Source organism: Haliotis rufescens, unplaced genomic scaffold, assembly GCF_023055435.1.
Source record: "Haliotis rufescens isolate VD_foot unplaced genomic scaffold, xgHalRufe1.0.p SCAF_131, whole genome shotgun sequence".
In the NCBI taxonomy this organism is placed as follows: Eukaryota; Metazoa; Mollusca; class Gastropoda; order Lepetellida; family Haliotidae; genus Haliotis; species Haliotis rufescens.
In genome coordinates, this window is record NW_025963815.1 from 362,737 (window position 1) to 376,397 (window position 13,661).

The 13,661-nt window shown below is 42.0% G+C and overlaps 1 protein-coding gene across 11 annotated transcripts in view; it reads right to left on the bottom strand.

The window, feature by feature from the left end:
* Positions 1–13,661, bottom strand: part of LOC124143148 (fibrillin-2-like) — an 85,792-nt gene that overhangs the window by 5,033 nt on the left and 67,098 nt on the right. For all 11 annotated transcript variants that reach the window (XM_048394898.1, XM_048394904.1, XM_048394906.1 and 8 more), the window contains 10 exons: positions 13,032–13,159; positions 11,323–11,502; positions 9,314–9,431; positions 8,520–8,615; positions 7,675–7,826; positions 6,713–6,883; positions 5,358–5,487; positions 3,306–3,819; positions 2,304–2,425; positions 185–406 (listed from right to left, as the gene is read on the bottom strand). In XM_048394898.1, the coding sequence (XP_048250855.1) occupies positions 185–406; positions 2,304–2,425; positions 3,306–3,819; positions 5,358–5,487; positions 6,713–6,883; positions 7,675–7,826; positions 8,520–8,615; positions 9,314–9,431; positions 11,323–11,502; positions 13,032–13,159 (1,833 nt within the window). The remainder of the gene's footprint in view (positions 1–184; positions 407–2,303; positions 2,426–3,305; positions 3,820–5,357; positions 5,488–6,712; positions 6,884–7,674; positions 7,827–8,519; positions 8,616–9,313; positions 9,432–11,322; positions 11,503–13,031; positions 13,160–13,661) is intronic.

Sequence of the window (13,661 nt, forward strand, 5' to 3'; positions counted from 1 at the left end):
TGTATACTGATTTATGTACCGGTCTACGTGTGTAGGTCATTGCTTCAGTGTCTACTGATTTATGTACCGGTCTACGTGTGTAGGTCATTGCTTCAGTGTATACTGATATTTGTACCGGTATACGTGTGTAGGTCATTGCTTTAGTGTATACTGATTTATGTACCGGTCATACGCCACGACTTACCTTGATTTGCATGTATAACGGTGTACGTGGTGAAATGAGATGCTCTGCACTCCACGTTTGTGCCGGTCTGGACTGCCGTTGTCACGCCCTCCGTTGACCAGGTGCTTGTGGCGGCGTCCCAGAACACACATAGCGCCACCTGGCCCTGGTTAGCCTGGTCGCTGTTCAGTTTCATCGAGATGGACGCCGGCGTCTCAAGCCCTGCCACTTGCTTCTGTCCATCTGGAAGTACAGAGGTGAGGTTTTATGCCGCATTAGCACTGTTGAGCCACATAGTCACGAGAAAGTGATATCGAAATGATCAGCAAATGATACATGATTTATTACATACGTCAGTGTGAAATATTGAGTTTTCTGAAATAGAGAAAAGGGATATTTTCATTTTAGTGAACATAACACTTTATATTTTACTGCAATGAACATAACACTTGATATTTCACTGCAGTAAACAAGACAATTTGACGGAACTATTGTCATACCAGAGTTACCTTCACGCAAATGTCTTCCTTTATCATACGTGTCTGGCCCGTACTGTTCACTTCCTTCTTATGTTAGTTCCACATTGACAAGGCCAAATAATGACAGATGGTCATTTATGAAGTTTATGTTTCGTTATAGACTGTAATTGTTTCATGAAACTCGTCAATCGAGACTGTTCTTCACGCAAAGAGCCATTTTTGTTACTTGACCAGCATGTATTCTTTCGCTTTCAACAGCGTTCTCGTGGACTTCAAGAATATTTTGTTGAAGTTTGTTTTTTATATAATCATATCTAAATGTATGATAAAGACCCTAATTATTTCTTGTTATATTTGCTAATTTTAAGATTTTGCAAACACGGAACTACATTTCAAGTCGCAAATACAGGAGCTAGACTAAGTTAAACGTCCCTGTGTGTTAGGTAGGCAGAATTTACGTTTCAACGTTTTACTTTTGGAATGAAATTATTTAATTTTTCCGGTAGACAACTACACAAAAAGTATAATATAAATAGGATATTCCACGTGTCTCGTGAAAAATCATCTTTCTCTCATCTTGTAACGAGGTAGTAGTACGAGCGTCTACGCCACTCGTGAAAAATATCCTTTCCCCTTTCCCTCCTTTCCTCAATTTAGTGAGTGACCGAGTGAACAGTGATTAGTCTTATCGCTGTCAGTTGTCTAAGAGTGGGAGGGTACGCTGGTACGTCACACGATGGCAGGCATGGTGCTGACAGACCAAGGATCCTAATTAAATCTGGGAGTCGAACGTGTGATCGACCTGCAGGACTAAGGGACGCAACTCTGCACATGGACCTGTGGCGCCAACTACTACTACTACTGCCACTACTACTTTCACTACAACTACCACTGCTACGAATTCTACTCCTACTACTATTGCAGCTGCTACTAGAACTACTACTACTACTGCTAATGATAATACTACTGCTGCTGAACGGGATCTGATGGTCAGGCTCGCTGATTTGGTTGATGCATGTCATCGATCTCAATGCCGTGGATCGATGCTCATGATGTTAATTATTGGATTGTCTGGTCCAGACTAGATTATTAACAGACTGCCGTCATATAGCTTGACTATTTCTGAGTGCGGTGTTAAACAACAAAGAAACAAACAAAACAAACTACTGCTGCTACTACTACCACAACTTCTACTAAAACCACTACTACTACTACTGCTACTAAAACTTCTACCACTGCTGCTGCTACTACCTCTACTACTTTTTCCCATCGAAAAAAGCCCGATGTCATGTTTTTAATCAAGGTGCCGAAGTGCTGTGATGCACCTCGCGAGGTTAAGACCCGTTTTATTACTATATAGATCTCGATTATCGATCAGATCGTCATGACTCGTCGCCGCCATTCTGTGTGATGCAAATGGAATCTGATTGGTCAATAGGAGGTAAATAGAAAGGGACATAAATCGTTATAGTCACCGGTTGCGCTACGGTCGAGCCACGAATGCCAACCAAAGTTGGATCGCCGTCATATAGCTGGAATATATCTGAGAGCGGCATTAAAGAAATAAATAAGCGGCTATTGCTTCCTCTGCTGGTATTGCTACGGCTGCACCTATTTATACTAATGCTGCTGCTGCTGCTGCTGCTGTTGCTGCTACTCACTTGTGGCCGGGTCTAAGAAGGAGACTTCAATGATTGGCGCCATAGTAGAAGACGTATCGGTGATGGCTGCAGGTTTGGTCTTGAAGGTTGTCACCTTAATGACCACGTTCTTGTAGCCAAGCCTGCAAACAAACACGTCATATCAATGTCCAAGCTGATTTACTAAACTGATCTGACTGAAAGACGTATCTGACTGGAAAACATGACGTGGAATTATCATCAGGGCACGTCCTCAAACCCCGCTGGCACCACATGTTTTCGACAAAATTTAAAATCATTCCCTTGTCAAAATAAAAAAAATAGTTCCGTCTGTTTCAAGTGTAAATTAATTGAAATATTGGTGCAAGATAATGTATATTTGACGAATACCCTGAAAGAAATGGGGCGTTTAAACAATAGAATGGCGTCACAAATATGTTTTAATATCAAGACTGGGTATTTAGCTTGGCATACGGAAGAGAAGGATTTTGCTGTCAGTCCATATACTAACAAAACGCCCACGCGGGTGGTTTCGAATGTACGTTTCTCTGTTAAAACCCTTGAATAAGACATGTTGATACCTGACACCTAATCCGACTTTACCATTACGTATCCGAATTATTTGTTGAGCAGGTCAAAAGGCAAAACTAACCAACGGCCACATGAGTTACTGGACACACCACGCACTTGCTGAATATCAGTACTATTTCATCATGATAAACGGGCAAACCGTCCAGTAATTACTAAAATGACTTTTTCAAAATGACTGCCGAGGTGGGCAAATTTAAAGATGGATCCAAACCATGTAATTTGTTGGCTTTTTTTCAGTATAACAATTACTTACAATATATGACACGTCATATGATACATCCTGAGTGCCAAATGTGATAGTTTCAATATGGCTGCCACGACGGCCATATTTAAAATTTGAATAAAATTGTAGAAAACTCTTTGGAGACCTTTGCAAGGTTTCAGAGAAAACGGACGGATGACGTGTCATGACTGGAAATAACTCTCACTTACTTCGATCTGACACTTTCACCGAATTTTATCTTCAAATCGTTGTTGCTTCCATCTTTGACCGTCAAGTCATCGCCGGGTATATCATTGACCACGCTCACACGAGATGCAGTCAGGTTATAAGTAGCAGAGTTTCCGTATTCAACCCCAGTGGACTCGGCATCATCAACTTTGGCCTCTAAGGCCGCAATCACATCACTAGAAGCACCAGCAGTCTTAGCATTGGCGAGCCAGGTGTTCACGCCCTCAAGGTATCGTTCCGGGACTTTGACGTTATTGTTGATGAAGTAGTCGATGGTGTTCATTATATGAGAAGCGAGAGTAGCAATTTCCTCACTCGTGAAAGCCTGGGGTGGGATTGCCGTCAAGGCGTCGAGGAAAGTGCTTGCGGAAGCATCGTTCATGGTCCTCTTGGCAGCTATGTCATTGACCAGGGGAATAAGCAGAGATGGGAGGGTGCTCTCGCCTGTTTTTCCGTACAACGTCACAAGAAGAACTGCGGCTTCCATGGACCGGCCTACAAAGGCGGAAAAATTAAACAAGTCAAGCATTGAATAAAGTGAAGGGGAATGGCTGCTTGCAACGGCAAAACTATAAACAAGTATTAAAAAAAGTTTGTATGTTTGTTTGTTGTTTAACGCCACACAGCTGTATGACGGCGATCTGTAAATAATCGAATATGTACCAGACAATCCATTGGTTGACATCATGAGCATCGATACATGTAATTGGGATCGGTGACCTGCATCAACTAAGTCAGTGAGCCTGACCACCCGATCCCGTTAGTCGCTTCTAACGACAAGCGTACTCGCCTTTTATGACAAGCATGGGTTGTTGAAGACATATTCTTCCCCGGATCTTCAAGGGTCAGTGTAAATTATTACATAAATGGAATTATTCGGGACCAGTATTTTTCGCTATCCTCGATTATCCAATGTATTATGTTTCCATGCTATTATGATAAATACTCTGGGGTGAGTGAGTTGGGTTTAGCGATGCTTCGAACAGTATTCAAGTTATATCACGGCGTATCGGCTGTTTTTTGGAGGAAATGATGCATGTCTTGTAAGTTTACCACTTTGATGAAACCCACGGGTATGGTGCGAACAAACCTAGAAACATTATCTGGGCGAACCGGACTCAAACTCATCATTATTAGGTTTCAGACGTGCCCAAGGGACGCAACTCTGCACAGAGAGTTGCGGTCACCCTTGCATCCTAAATACCATGGAAATTTGGGAGCATTGGTTTGAGCCTTTTTGAGCCTCGGATTTCCATGACTCTTAAAACAGCCATCCAATCAAAGAGGGCGCTAAGTTAGAGACAAAAGCGATAGAGGTGGTGAAATCTACGGCGGCGAATGTGTCTCGCATGCTTAGATATCTTGTCATATAAAATATTATTTCATAAGCTGTCAACATGATATTACATTAGCATGTTTGAGAACTATTTATCAAAACGATATTTCACTTATAAAATAAATCACACGTAAAGAACGGCATTGTGTGAAACTCTCTACCGAGATATAGTTACTTTACTTATACGAATAAATATAATCGTATTTTTATCTTATTGGTGGAAAATTGATAGAAACAATTATTAATATAAATAGATATAATAGTATTGTTTTCTTATTGGTGCAACACTGACAGATACAAGTATTTATACGAATAGATAAAATCGTATTTTTGTCTAATTGGTGAAAGACTGACATATACAATTGTTTATACGAATAGATAAAATCGTATTTTTGTGCAACACTGACAGATACAATTATTATTAAGGAAAAACGCATAGATCTATTCTCTCCTTCTACACACCATGTTTTTAACCAGCTTCCTCTACATATCTGCTGAATATCCATCGTGCACCAGATAGAACAACAGTCTTTCGCTGTCCCCAAATTTAAGTAGGAAAAATATTTGTTTTTCGAAATGTCATCATCCTGTTCACCCTGTGAATAAAAACTGAAGTCGTCCTACACATCCCTGTCATGGAATCCCTGGTGTTTCTAGGTGTTTTTTTCTGGCTGACCATCAGGTCACAATTCCTTACTTTGATTATTGAGAAGATCGATCTCTTTCTTTATTGCCGTGACCAGCGTGTCCGTACTCCCGGGGTCGTTCACAGTTGGGACCACGCAGCTCAATGTCCTGCACAGGCCGTTCTCGCCTCCCACACACACCTGGACATCAATCAATTATATATGGCTACTGACTGACCGAAACTCTTCAGCAAACTTCATCATCCGTAGTCTGCCACTCTACACTTTTGCTAGCGGGTGCGCTCTTCAGCCCGTGTAATATTATCTCCCTTGACAGCACTTCTGCTCTTCAGACGTATACAGGTTAAACGAGCTGTATTACAATACAGTAAACTACGTTTATAACGAACTGACGGATATAACGAACTTTTTTTGTCCCGGACATTTGCTGTATATATGTTGTAAATATGCCTTTAACAAAATACGGTTATAACAAACTAAAATCAGTGGTCCCTTTGAGGTCGTTGTAGCCGTAGTTTACTGTACATATGTATTTCGTCCAATAGAAAAGTCGTATCGTGTAAACTTCACATTGAAACCACATGATTCTGTTAAAACTAACTGTCATTGGAAAAGTCCTTTGAAGTTTCATATGTTGGAGGTTGCCTATCAGTAGACACAAGCATATAAACACAAACAATGTGTCTAGTTGTGTATGTATTGAATTAAGACAAACATACACGGGTGGGTGAGTATGGTTTTACGCCGCTTTTTATCACGGGAAGGGTCACCAGATATGGGTTTCACACATTGTACCCATATGGGAAATGGAAACCGGGTCTTCGGCGTGATGAGCGAACGCTTTATCCACTAGGCTACCCGACCGCCACTTATATGCAGAAACACATGATATATAAGATGTGAATAATTTTCTGTTTGCGAATAGCAACACGATATTATTCAGCAAACTAATATAAAACAACGGATCTTTTACAAATCACAATGATGACACCAGGTGCTTGTGAATCTAACACGCCTGAACTGTCCTACGAATCGTCCTCACCGCGAGTTAAAGTCAAGGTTACTGTACAAGAAGCTGTACATCAAGTTCTCGTCATCACCACGAGTCAAGGCCAAGGTCACTGTACAAGAAGATGTACATCAAGTTCTCGTCATCACCACGAGTCAAGGTCAAGGTCACTGTACAAGAAGCTGTACATCAAGTTCTCGTCATCACCACGAGTCAAGGTCAAGGTCACTGTACAAGAAGCTGTACAACATGTTCTAGTCCTCACTACGAGTCAAGGCCAAGGCCACTGTACAGGCAGCTGACGAACATGAACCAGGCCGCAAAGATGCAGATATAGTAACTGTTGTATTTTTTTCAATTAGTTGAAATTGTGAAATGTAACCACGAATTCCTCACCTCAACATGGAAGGTGTTTCCAGCAGAGCTGTAGGAGCGAGGCCCGACAACCCGGAAGTCCCCAGTGCTCTGCCTCTGAGACAAAGCCCTGAATTGTCCAGGAGAGGTCTGGACTAGGAGCATGTAAGTCATCCCTCCCGGACCGTCCACCTTCCTAGTCGTGATTGATATCTGCAACAATAAATCGATTTCTATGAACAGTGAAACCAAACCAATCGTGAGCATGCTGTCTCTGCAACAATAAATCGATTTCTAACCAAACCAATCGTGAGCATGCTGTCTCTCATGTGACCTTTCGAGACCATAACCTTTAACTACCACGCAGTGATATAACTGTAATACTGTTCCATATAACTCACTAAACAGTATCTGACATACCAACTGATTACACACATCAAACTATTTCCGTAATATTTAACGGAACTGAAAATTGTATAGTTATCGGGTTGAACTGACAGGTGACCCCTACGTCAAAATATAAGACTATATGAATACATCACCGAAAATCAGTGATGGCACCAGGTGCCTGCGACAAGGGCAAGACGTCCTACCATACCGGTGGCACCTGCTTCCCACACAACTTGCATAAACATTAAGTGTTTGTTTGTTACACAGCAGTACTCTTGCCATACGATGACGGCCTGTGAACACAGGAGTGGGTGAGTGATTTGGATTTAACGCCGCTTTTAACAGTATTCCAGTTCACACGGCGTGTCAGCTTAATGAGGGAGGAAAGCCCAAAGTGATGCACGTTCCAGACGTTTACCCCATCGGTGAAACCCAAGAGCGCGGGTATGGTGCTGACAAACCTAGAAACATAATCGGGGCAAACAGGGATTCGAACCTATAATCACAGGTTTCTGGCACCCCCCAGGACGCAACTCTGCATAGCAAAGTGCGGCGCCTTAGACGACATGACCACCCGTGCCCTCAAACAACAAAACGAGGAGATGCCAACCTACCTTGTTCAGCTCGGTGTAAGACGAAGGACATGCCAGTACCCCTCCAGACAATCCCTTCTTCACGCTCACAGTAATCGTTGTCTTGGTTTGACCGCCATTAACATCCGTAATGGTAGCCTGTAGATTGTACATATTGCCGCCTTCGACAATGCCTGGAAATACATAACTGAACTGGAGAACCACCCTACACAAGGCTCCTCAGAACCAGGTGATGAACCGTTATCAACCACCCCTGTCTGCCATTTGTTATTCTGACGGTGGGGGCTGGGGGTAGGGGGTTCTGGGATTTTATCGAAAAATACATTGTCCACGAAAATTCTTGAAAAGAAATATTGCTGCAGACTTTGGAAAAAAACAGTTGCCTGCCACAAAAATGACAATATGGCAAGGTGACTTTCTTTGATAAAATTCAGGCTCAAAGGTTTAAAGAAGAAAATATCTGGTTTTGTAGCTGTAACTGAAAAAATAGATATCTAATCACAAAACAAAAATCCCAGCTCCCCTTCCACCCCCAGCCCTCAACTCAAACCCCCTTCCCCCAAGAATAATGATCAGTCCAAAGCTATCCCGGCAAAGTCGGCCTCATTAACACAGGTAGATGTATAAAAACCATCCTCTGCATAATTCCAATTTACGTTAATAAAAAGGTACAATTATCAAATCCACGTATGGACCCTCTAAATTTAAAACACTGTGTGTTTCCCTCAACATTTAATTTGTATATTATATGGTGGGTACTGTATGTATTATGTCCTTACTGAGATTCATCGATTATTCATATACTATATGATCAAACAGTCTGGCATTTTCTTTCAGTTTGAAATACCTTACTATGTGACACCTACCTTTTCCGATTACAAGGAACATCTTATATACATTGTCAGGCAGGGCATCAGTGTACTGGTCCGCTATGGCCACGTCCAAGTCCAGGGCCATGACAGCTGAACACAAAGTAAGGACACATGATAATTTCTGATATAGCACACGTATAAAAACTGACGATTTCCCACTCTACCCAATACCTCTGACCAATTAATCACACCATTTCGAGCTCATTCCATCCTTCCCCACCACCTTGTACCATATTCCACCCCTTCTTACGACATCCCACCCCTTCTTACGACATCCCACCCCTTCTTACGACATCCCACCCCTTCTTACGACATCCCACCCCTTCTTACGACATCCCACCCCTTCTGTTCTCGCCCCATCCCATCTCACTCTGTCCTACCATGTCCTACCCCGTCCTACCCCGTCTCACCCTGCCTTACCCTATCTCACCCCATCTTACTCCGTCCCACCCCGTCTCACCATGCCCTACCCCGTATTACCCCATCCCACCCCTTCTTATAGCGTCCCACCTTCGTACACCGCCCCACCACGCTTTAACCCATCCAACCCCCACCTCACCCCTTCTTACCCTGTCTAGTATAAGCTGGTCATACCCCTTCCTACCCCGTCCAACCCCTTCTTACGCCACCCCACACCGCCCTACCCCGTCCCAAGCCGTTTTACACCGTACTACCCCAAAACCTGTGACGCCCCATCTCATCCAATCCCTCCTCACGACGTCCTATTTCCTACCCTTCCCTACCCATACCGACCCACAAGAACCCTATACAGCATGAACTGTATCTACCTCCTCGTGTCTGGCTGTTCCACACCGTGTCCCTGATGGCCACTGAGGATGTGCAGGTGACCACAAGCAACGCCCGGTCTCCTGGCCGCACAATGTGTCGATTATTTGACGCAAAACACTGTAAAGAATGATTAAAAAATCAGATACATGTGCATTTCAACAGGATTTGTGATGAAATATATTTACAGTTTAACACAATCTTTTACTTGATCTACAATTCACGGAAATTCCATATTTAATCACATGAGTATATATGTTGATCAGGTTTTCGGTCCATGTATTCAAACGCGAACGAAAAAAATCAATTTTATTTATTAATCTGTGCCTTTAAAACACATTTATCGTTGTAACTAGGTTTCCAAAAGAACGTTGTGAAGAAGTCGCTGATGTTGAAATTACGATTATTATTATTACTATTAAAGTACCGAGTACATATTTTCTTAAACGTCTTGATCGTGAGACATACAGATTATTATTCGAGCATGTGTTTCATACTGATTTTACGACACGACTGTCAGAATTCTTGTATTTTTCTATCGAGAACGAGGGTATTAATTACTAGTATATGGATTCTCACATCCGTTTCGTAAAATGAGTCCAACACACACGCGAGTGTAGTAATTTCTTATTACTCGTTTTTTCCTTATTCTTCGGAGCTACCCTTTAGAAACATGCACAGATCACGACCGCCATCTTAGAAAAGCACAATTGTCAAAAGAAATTTCAGCTATGACGTCCTTTCTAGTGTGACGTCATTCGACCTTACGTCACAATAAGATTCGAATGACGTCAACAATGCCGTCCGGATGACATAAACAATACACTAGTGATATTTGCACGAGTGCACATACAATCATTAAGGGATGACTGTGTACACAGTGCACATACAATCAATTCTTAGTAATAACTGTGTATATCATTTAACTTAAGCATTTATCCATGACATAAGCTTATGACATAAAAACATGTATGTCATACCCCAATGACATAAGTATGCAAATTAGATATGCAAATTAGATAACCGGAAGAGCGAGCGGTTTGATTTGAAACTATATATTATAAGTGAAGTTACACCAGAGATATAATCAGATTACACAGAATCGTTGTTGTTACCGTTATTAACGTTTCAATTATTCTGCAAAAGTCTGTTCAAGTATTTTGTTTAAAATAATCCGAGGAACTTTTTTTCTCAGCGAATTGTTTATTTTGGTTTACATGGCTATGGAAAACATATATCACTACGCACGATCTATACGTAAGATTTCGACAAGTTGCTGATGTTAATGTTTAATGCAATTATTCCTCAGTTTGGAAGCAAAAGTGTGAAAATGATAAATAGAATTAATCACTCGTGTTTTTTAATATGGGAAATATCAACCTAGTCCCGTTAATCGATTAACTAAGACTCGGTTGATATTTCCCATATTAAAAAACACTCGTGATGAATCCTCTATATACACTGTGTATTTTTTACAGTTTGCACATCGGTTTTTCGATTCATACCTCAATGAACCGAACAAAATACACAGTCAATCCTTAAATAACTCGGTTATTTCTAACACTCATTGTAATAAACTGAATTGTTATATCTCTACTAATCTTGCAATTCCATTGGTTAATCCGTACCATGTGACGAAACAATACATTTCAATGTTGACCCCGAAATCATGACACTGACCTCGACTATTGACTCGTCACATGATCAGTATTGATCTATCACGTGATGAATATTGACTGCTAGAAAACAAGATGGCGTCTAGTACTAACATTTCACAGTTCGCAGCTAAGTTACTGTAACGAAACAGAGGACGGTTTGAGACTTCATAATCTTTCAAATGAATTTCGGTATAACAAACGAATGGTTACTCTTTACCTGGCAAATGAACGAAAACAAGGACCCTCGGACCCGACCGCTTCGGCGGTCAGACCACCTCGGGGTTCGGGTCCTCGGGTCCTTTGTTTTCGCAAATTGATCTCGTCAAGAGTAATTAATTGTATAATATGCCTACCACTGGTGATGTTCCACTCTGGATATCCAAGGTGACGGTCTTCGAGCCGGACTTTGTAGCCGTACTGGCAGTGAGCGTCACTTCACACCGTGTCCCTGCAGACAACAGGGAAGGATCTATTGACAGCGTCTCACTGTTATTGGATGCTCCTGACCCAAGACATGAGCCAACATCGGTTCCCTGAAAATAAAACCGTAGATCTCGTTTCATTTACCATGGAATTAACATGCACCCCTTTGAGGTTAATGTGGCGACAGCGTTCATACCTTGATCCACATACGGATAACCAACTTACACGAGAGACCCGTGAAGATGCGGGGTATGTGCGTGCGTGCGTGCGTGCGTGCGTGCGTTCGTGAGTGCGTGTGTGTGTGTGTACTAATCCGGACTAACGCCGCTTTTAGAGTGATACTGACTCCAACCCGACCGGTCCGTGTTTGATCCCCGTAATCCCGAGCGCCAGGCAGTGTAACAACAAATACCATCTTTTAGCGTCTTTTGGTATGACGTGGCCGGGGATCAAACCCCGGACCTCGGCTCTCCGGGCATACGTTCTATCCACTAGACACGGAGGCTGTCTCTCGGACTAAATGAACCCGGAAGTGCCCCTGCTGCGCTTATGTTTTTGAGCGAAAATGCCATCTTTGTATGTTTATGAAGAACATGGAATTAACGCCACGTGTGCTAAGTGCTACATTCACAGTTGCCAAGTATCGAATAAGTATCTTACCAAAAAATTCCTGTGTGTTTTGTATTGGATTGGCCTGGATGGCATTGAAGTTGGATTATTTGGGATTGCCTTCAATGGGCTTTCGTAGTCTTTCCTTCTTGAACAATGTTAATTCACAAGTTACATTTACAGTTTCTCCAAAATTTCTCACTGTAAACGTATTAAAATAAAAGTTTTTTCCCTTATTTTTTCTCTCAATTATATTTTAAAAAATACCAACGAATACCATCATTAAGGCGCATATATCATTCATCATGTTATTACAATATAACACGGAGTATGAATATACCCCATCTGTTTCAAACCGATGAGGAGCGAAATATGAATTAAATCAAATACTTTCCAACTATCATTTATCATTTTATCACAATATTGCATCGAGCTGAAATACGCCATTTATTTGAAACTGAGAAAGGAAAAAAAATGTTTTTTACTTTCCATATACAATTTACCATGTCATTACAATACTGCATTGTGTTTTAATATATCTTATATCTCCCAGATAGTTTAGCATGAGGTCGTGTAAGGTTTTTGAATGAGCCGTGAGAGGCGACTTTGCTTGTCGTAAGAGGAATCCCGATATATTTGCAGTTCACTTATCATTCATAGTGGTTGTCAAATAGGAAACAGTACCACAGATGTTCTCGAGCTGACGGTCGTGGCAGTGAAAGATATCCGTAGATTGCTGTATATTCTTCCATGACATTGAAGGGTGATCTAATTCTATTGGTTACTGTTACTAAATTTGAACCCGTGAAGATCCGGGTTAGCATCGGTCTTCAGTAACCACTGCTTGTCAGGTGGTCAGACTCGCTGACATTGTTGATGCATGTCATGGTATCCCAGTTATGTGGATCGATGCTCATGATGTCAATCACTGGATTGTCTGGACCAGACTCGATTGCTTATAGACCGCCGTCATATAGCTGGAATAGTGCTGAGTGCGGCGTTAAACAACAAACAAACAAACAAAACTTACACTGCTGTCTCGCCCCACTGCTGTCCACAAGAAGAATAAGCTTGCCGTAGGGTCATCCGGGTCCTTCGTAAAACTAGCATCAAACACCTGCAGTCCGCTGTTGACACTTGCCGCACGTTCTTCACCACCTGCAACACGTGCACACACGTCAGTCACATCCGTTATATGTGAATCGTAGAATTAAAGAGGTTAATAATGTTATCAACAATAAAAACTCCAAGAACAGAGCCATCTCGTGTTTGCCGCGAACGGGAGTGACCGTGCAAAGGGCAAATGATCCGTCGTAGGTAACTGTCTCTGTTTTATTTTCTGAGCCATCAAGTTTATTCCATATATAATTCTTCTGAGTGAGGGACAGAACTGGGTTGTATGCCGCTTAATTCACGGCAATGTCACGGCTGGGTAAACACAACATACCATCGCCGCACTCGGGTTGACCTAGCCTCTTATGAGCATGAGTCTCTGGTGCTGTGCGAGAACAGACTGACCCGCAATAATGGCTGTAGAAGGGTAGCCTAGTTGGCCTACCAGTGCATGGTTTGGTTCCTACTGTGAATTCAGTCCATTACAATTGTTCCCCATCTTGATTTGGTGAATATTGCCTCAGAGGCGGAAAACCCTACACACTGT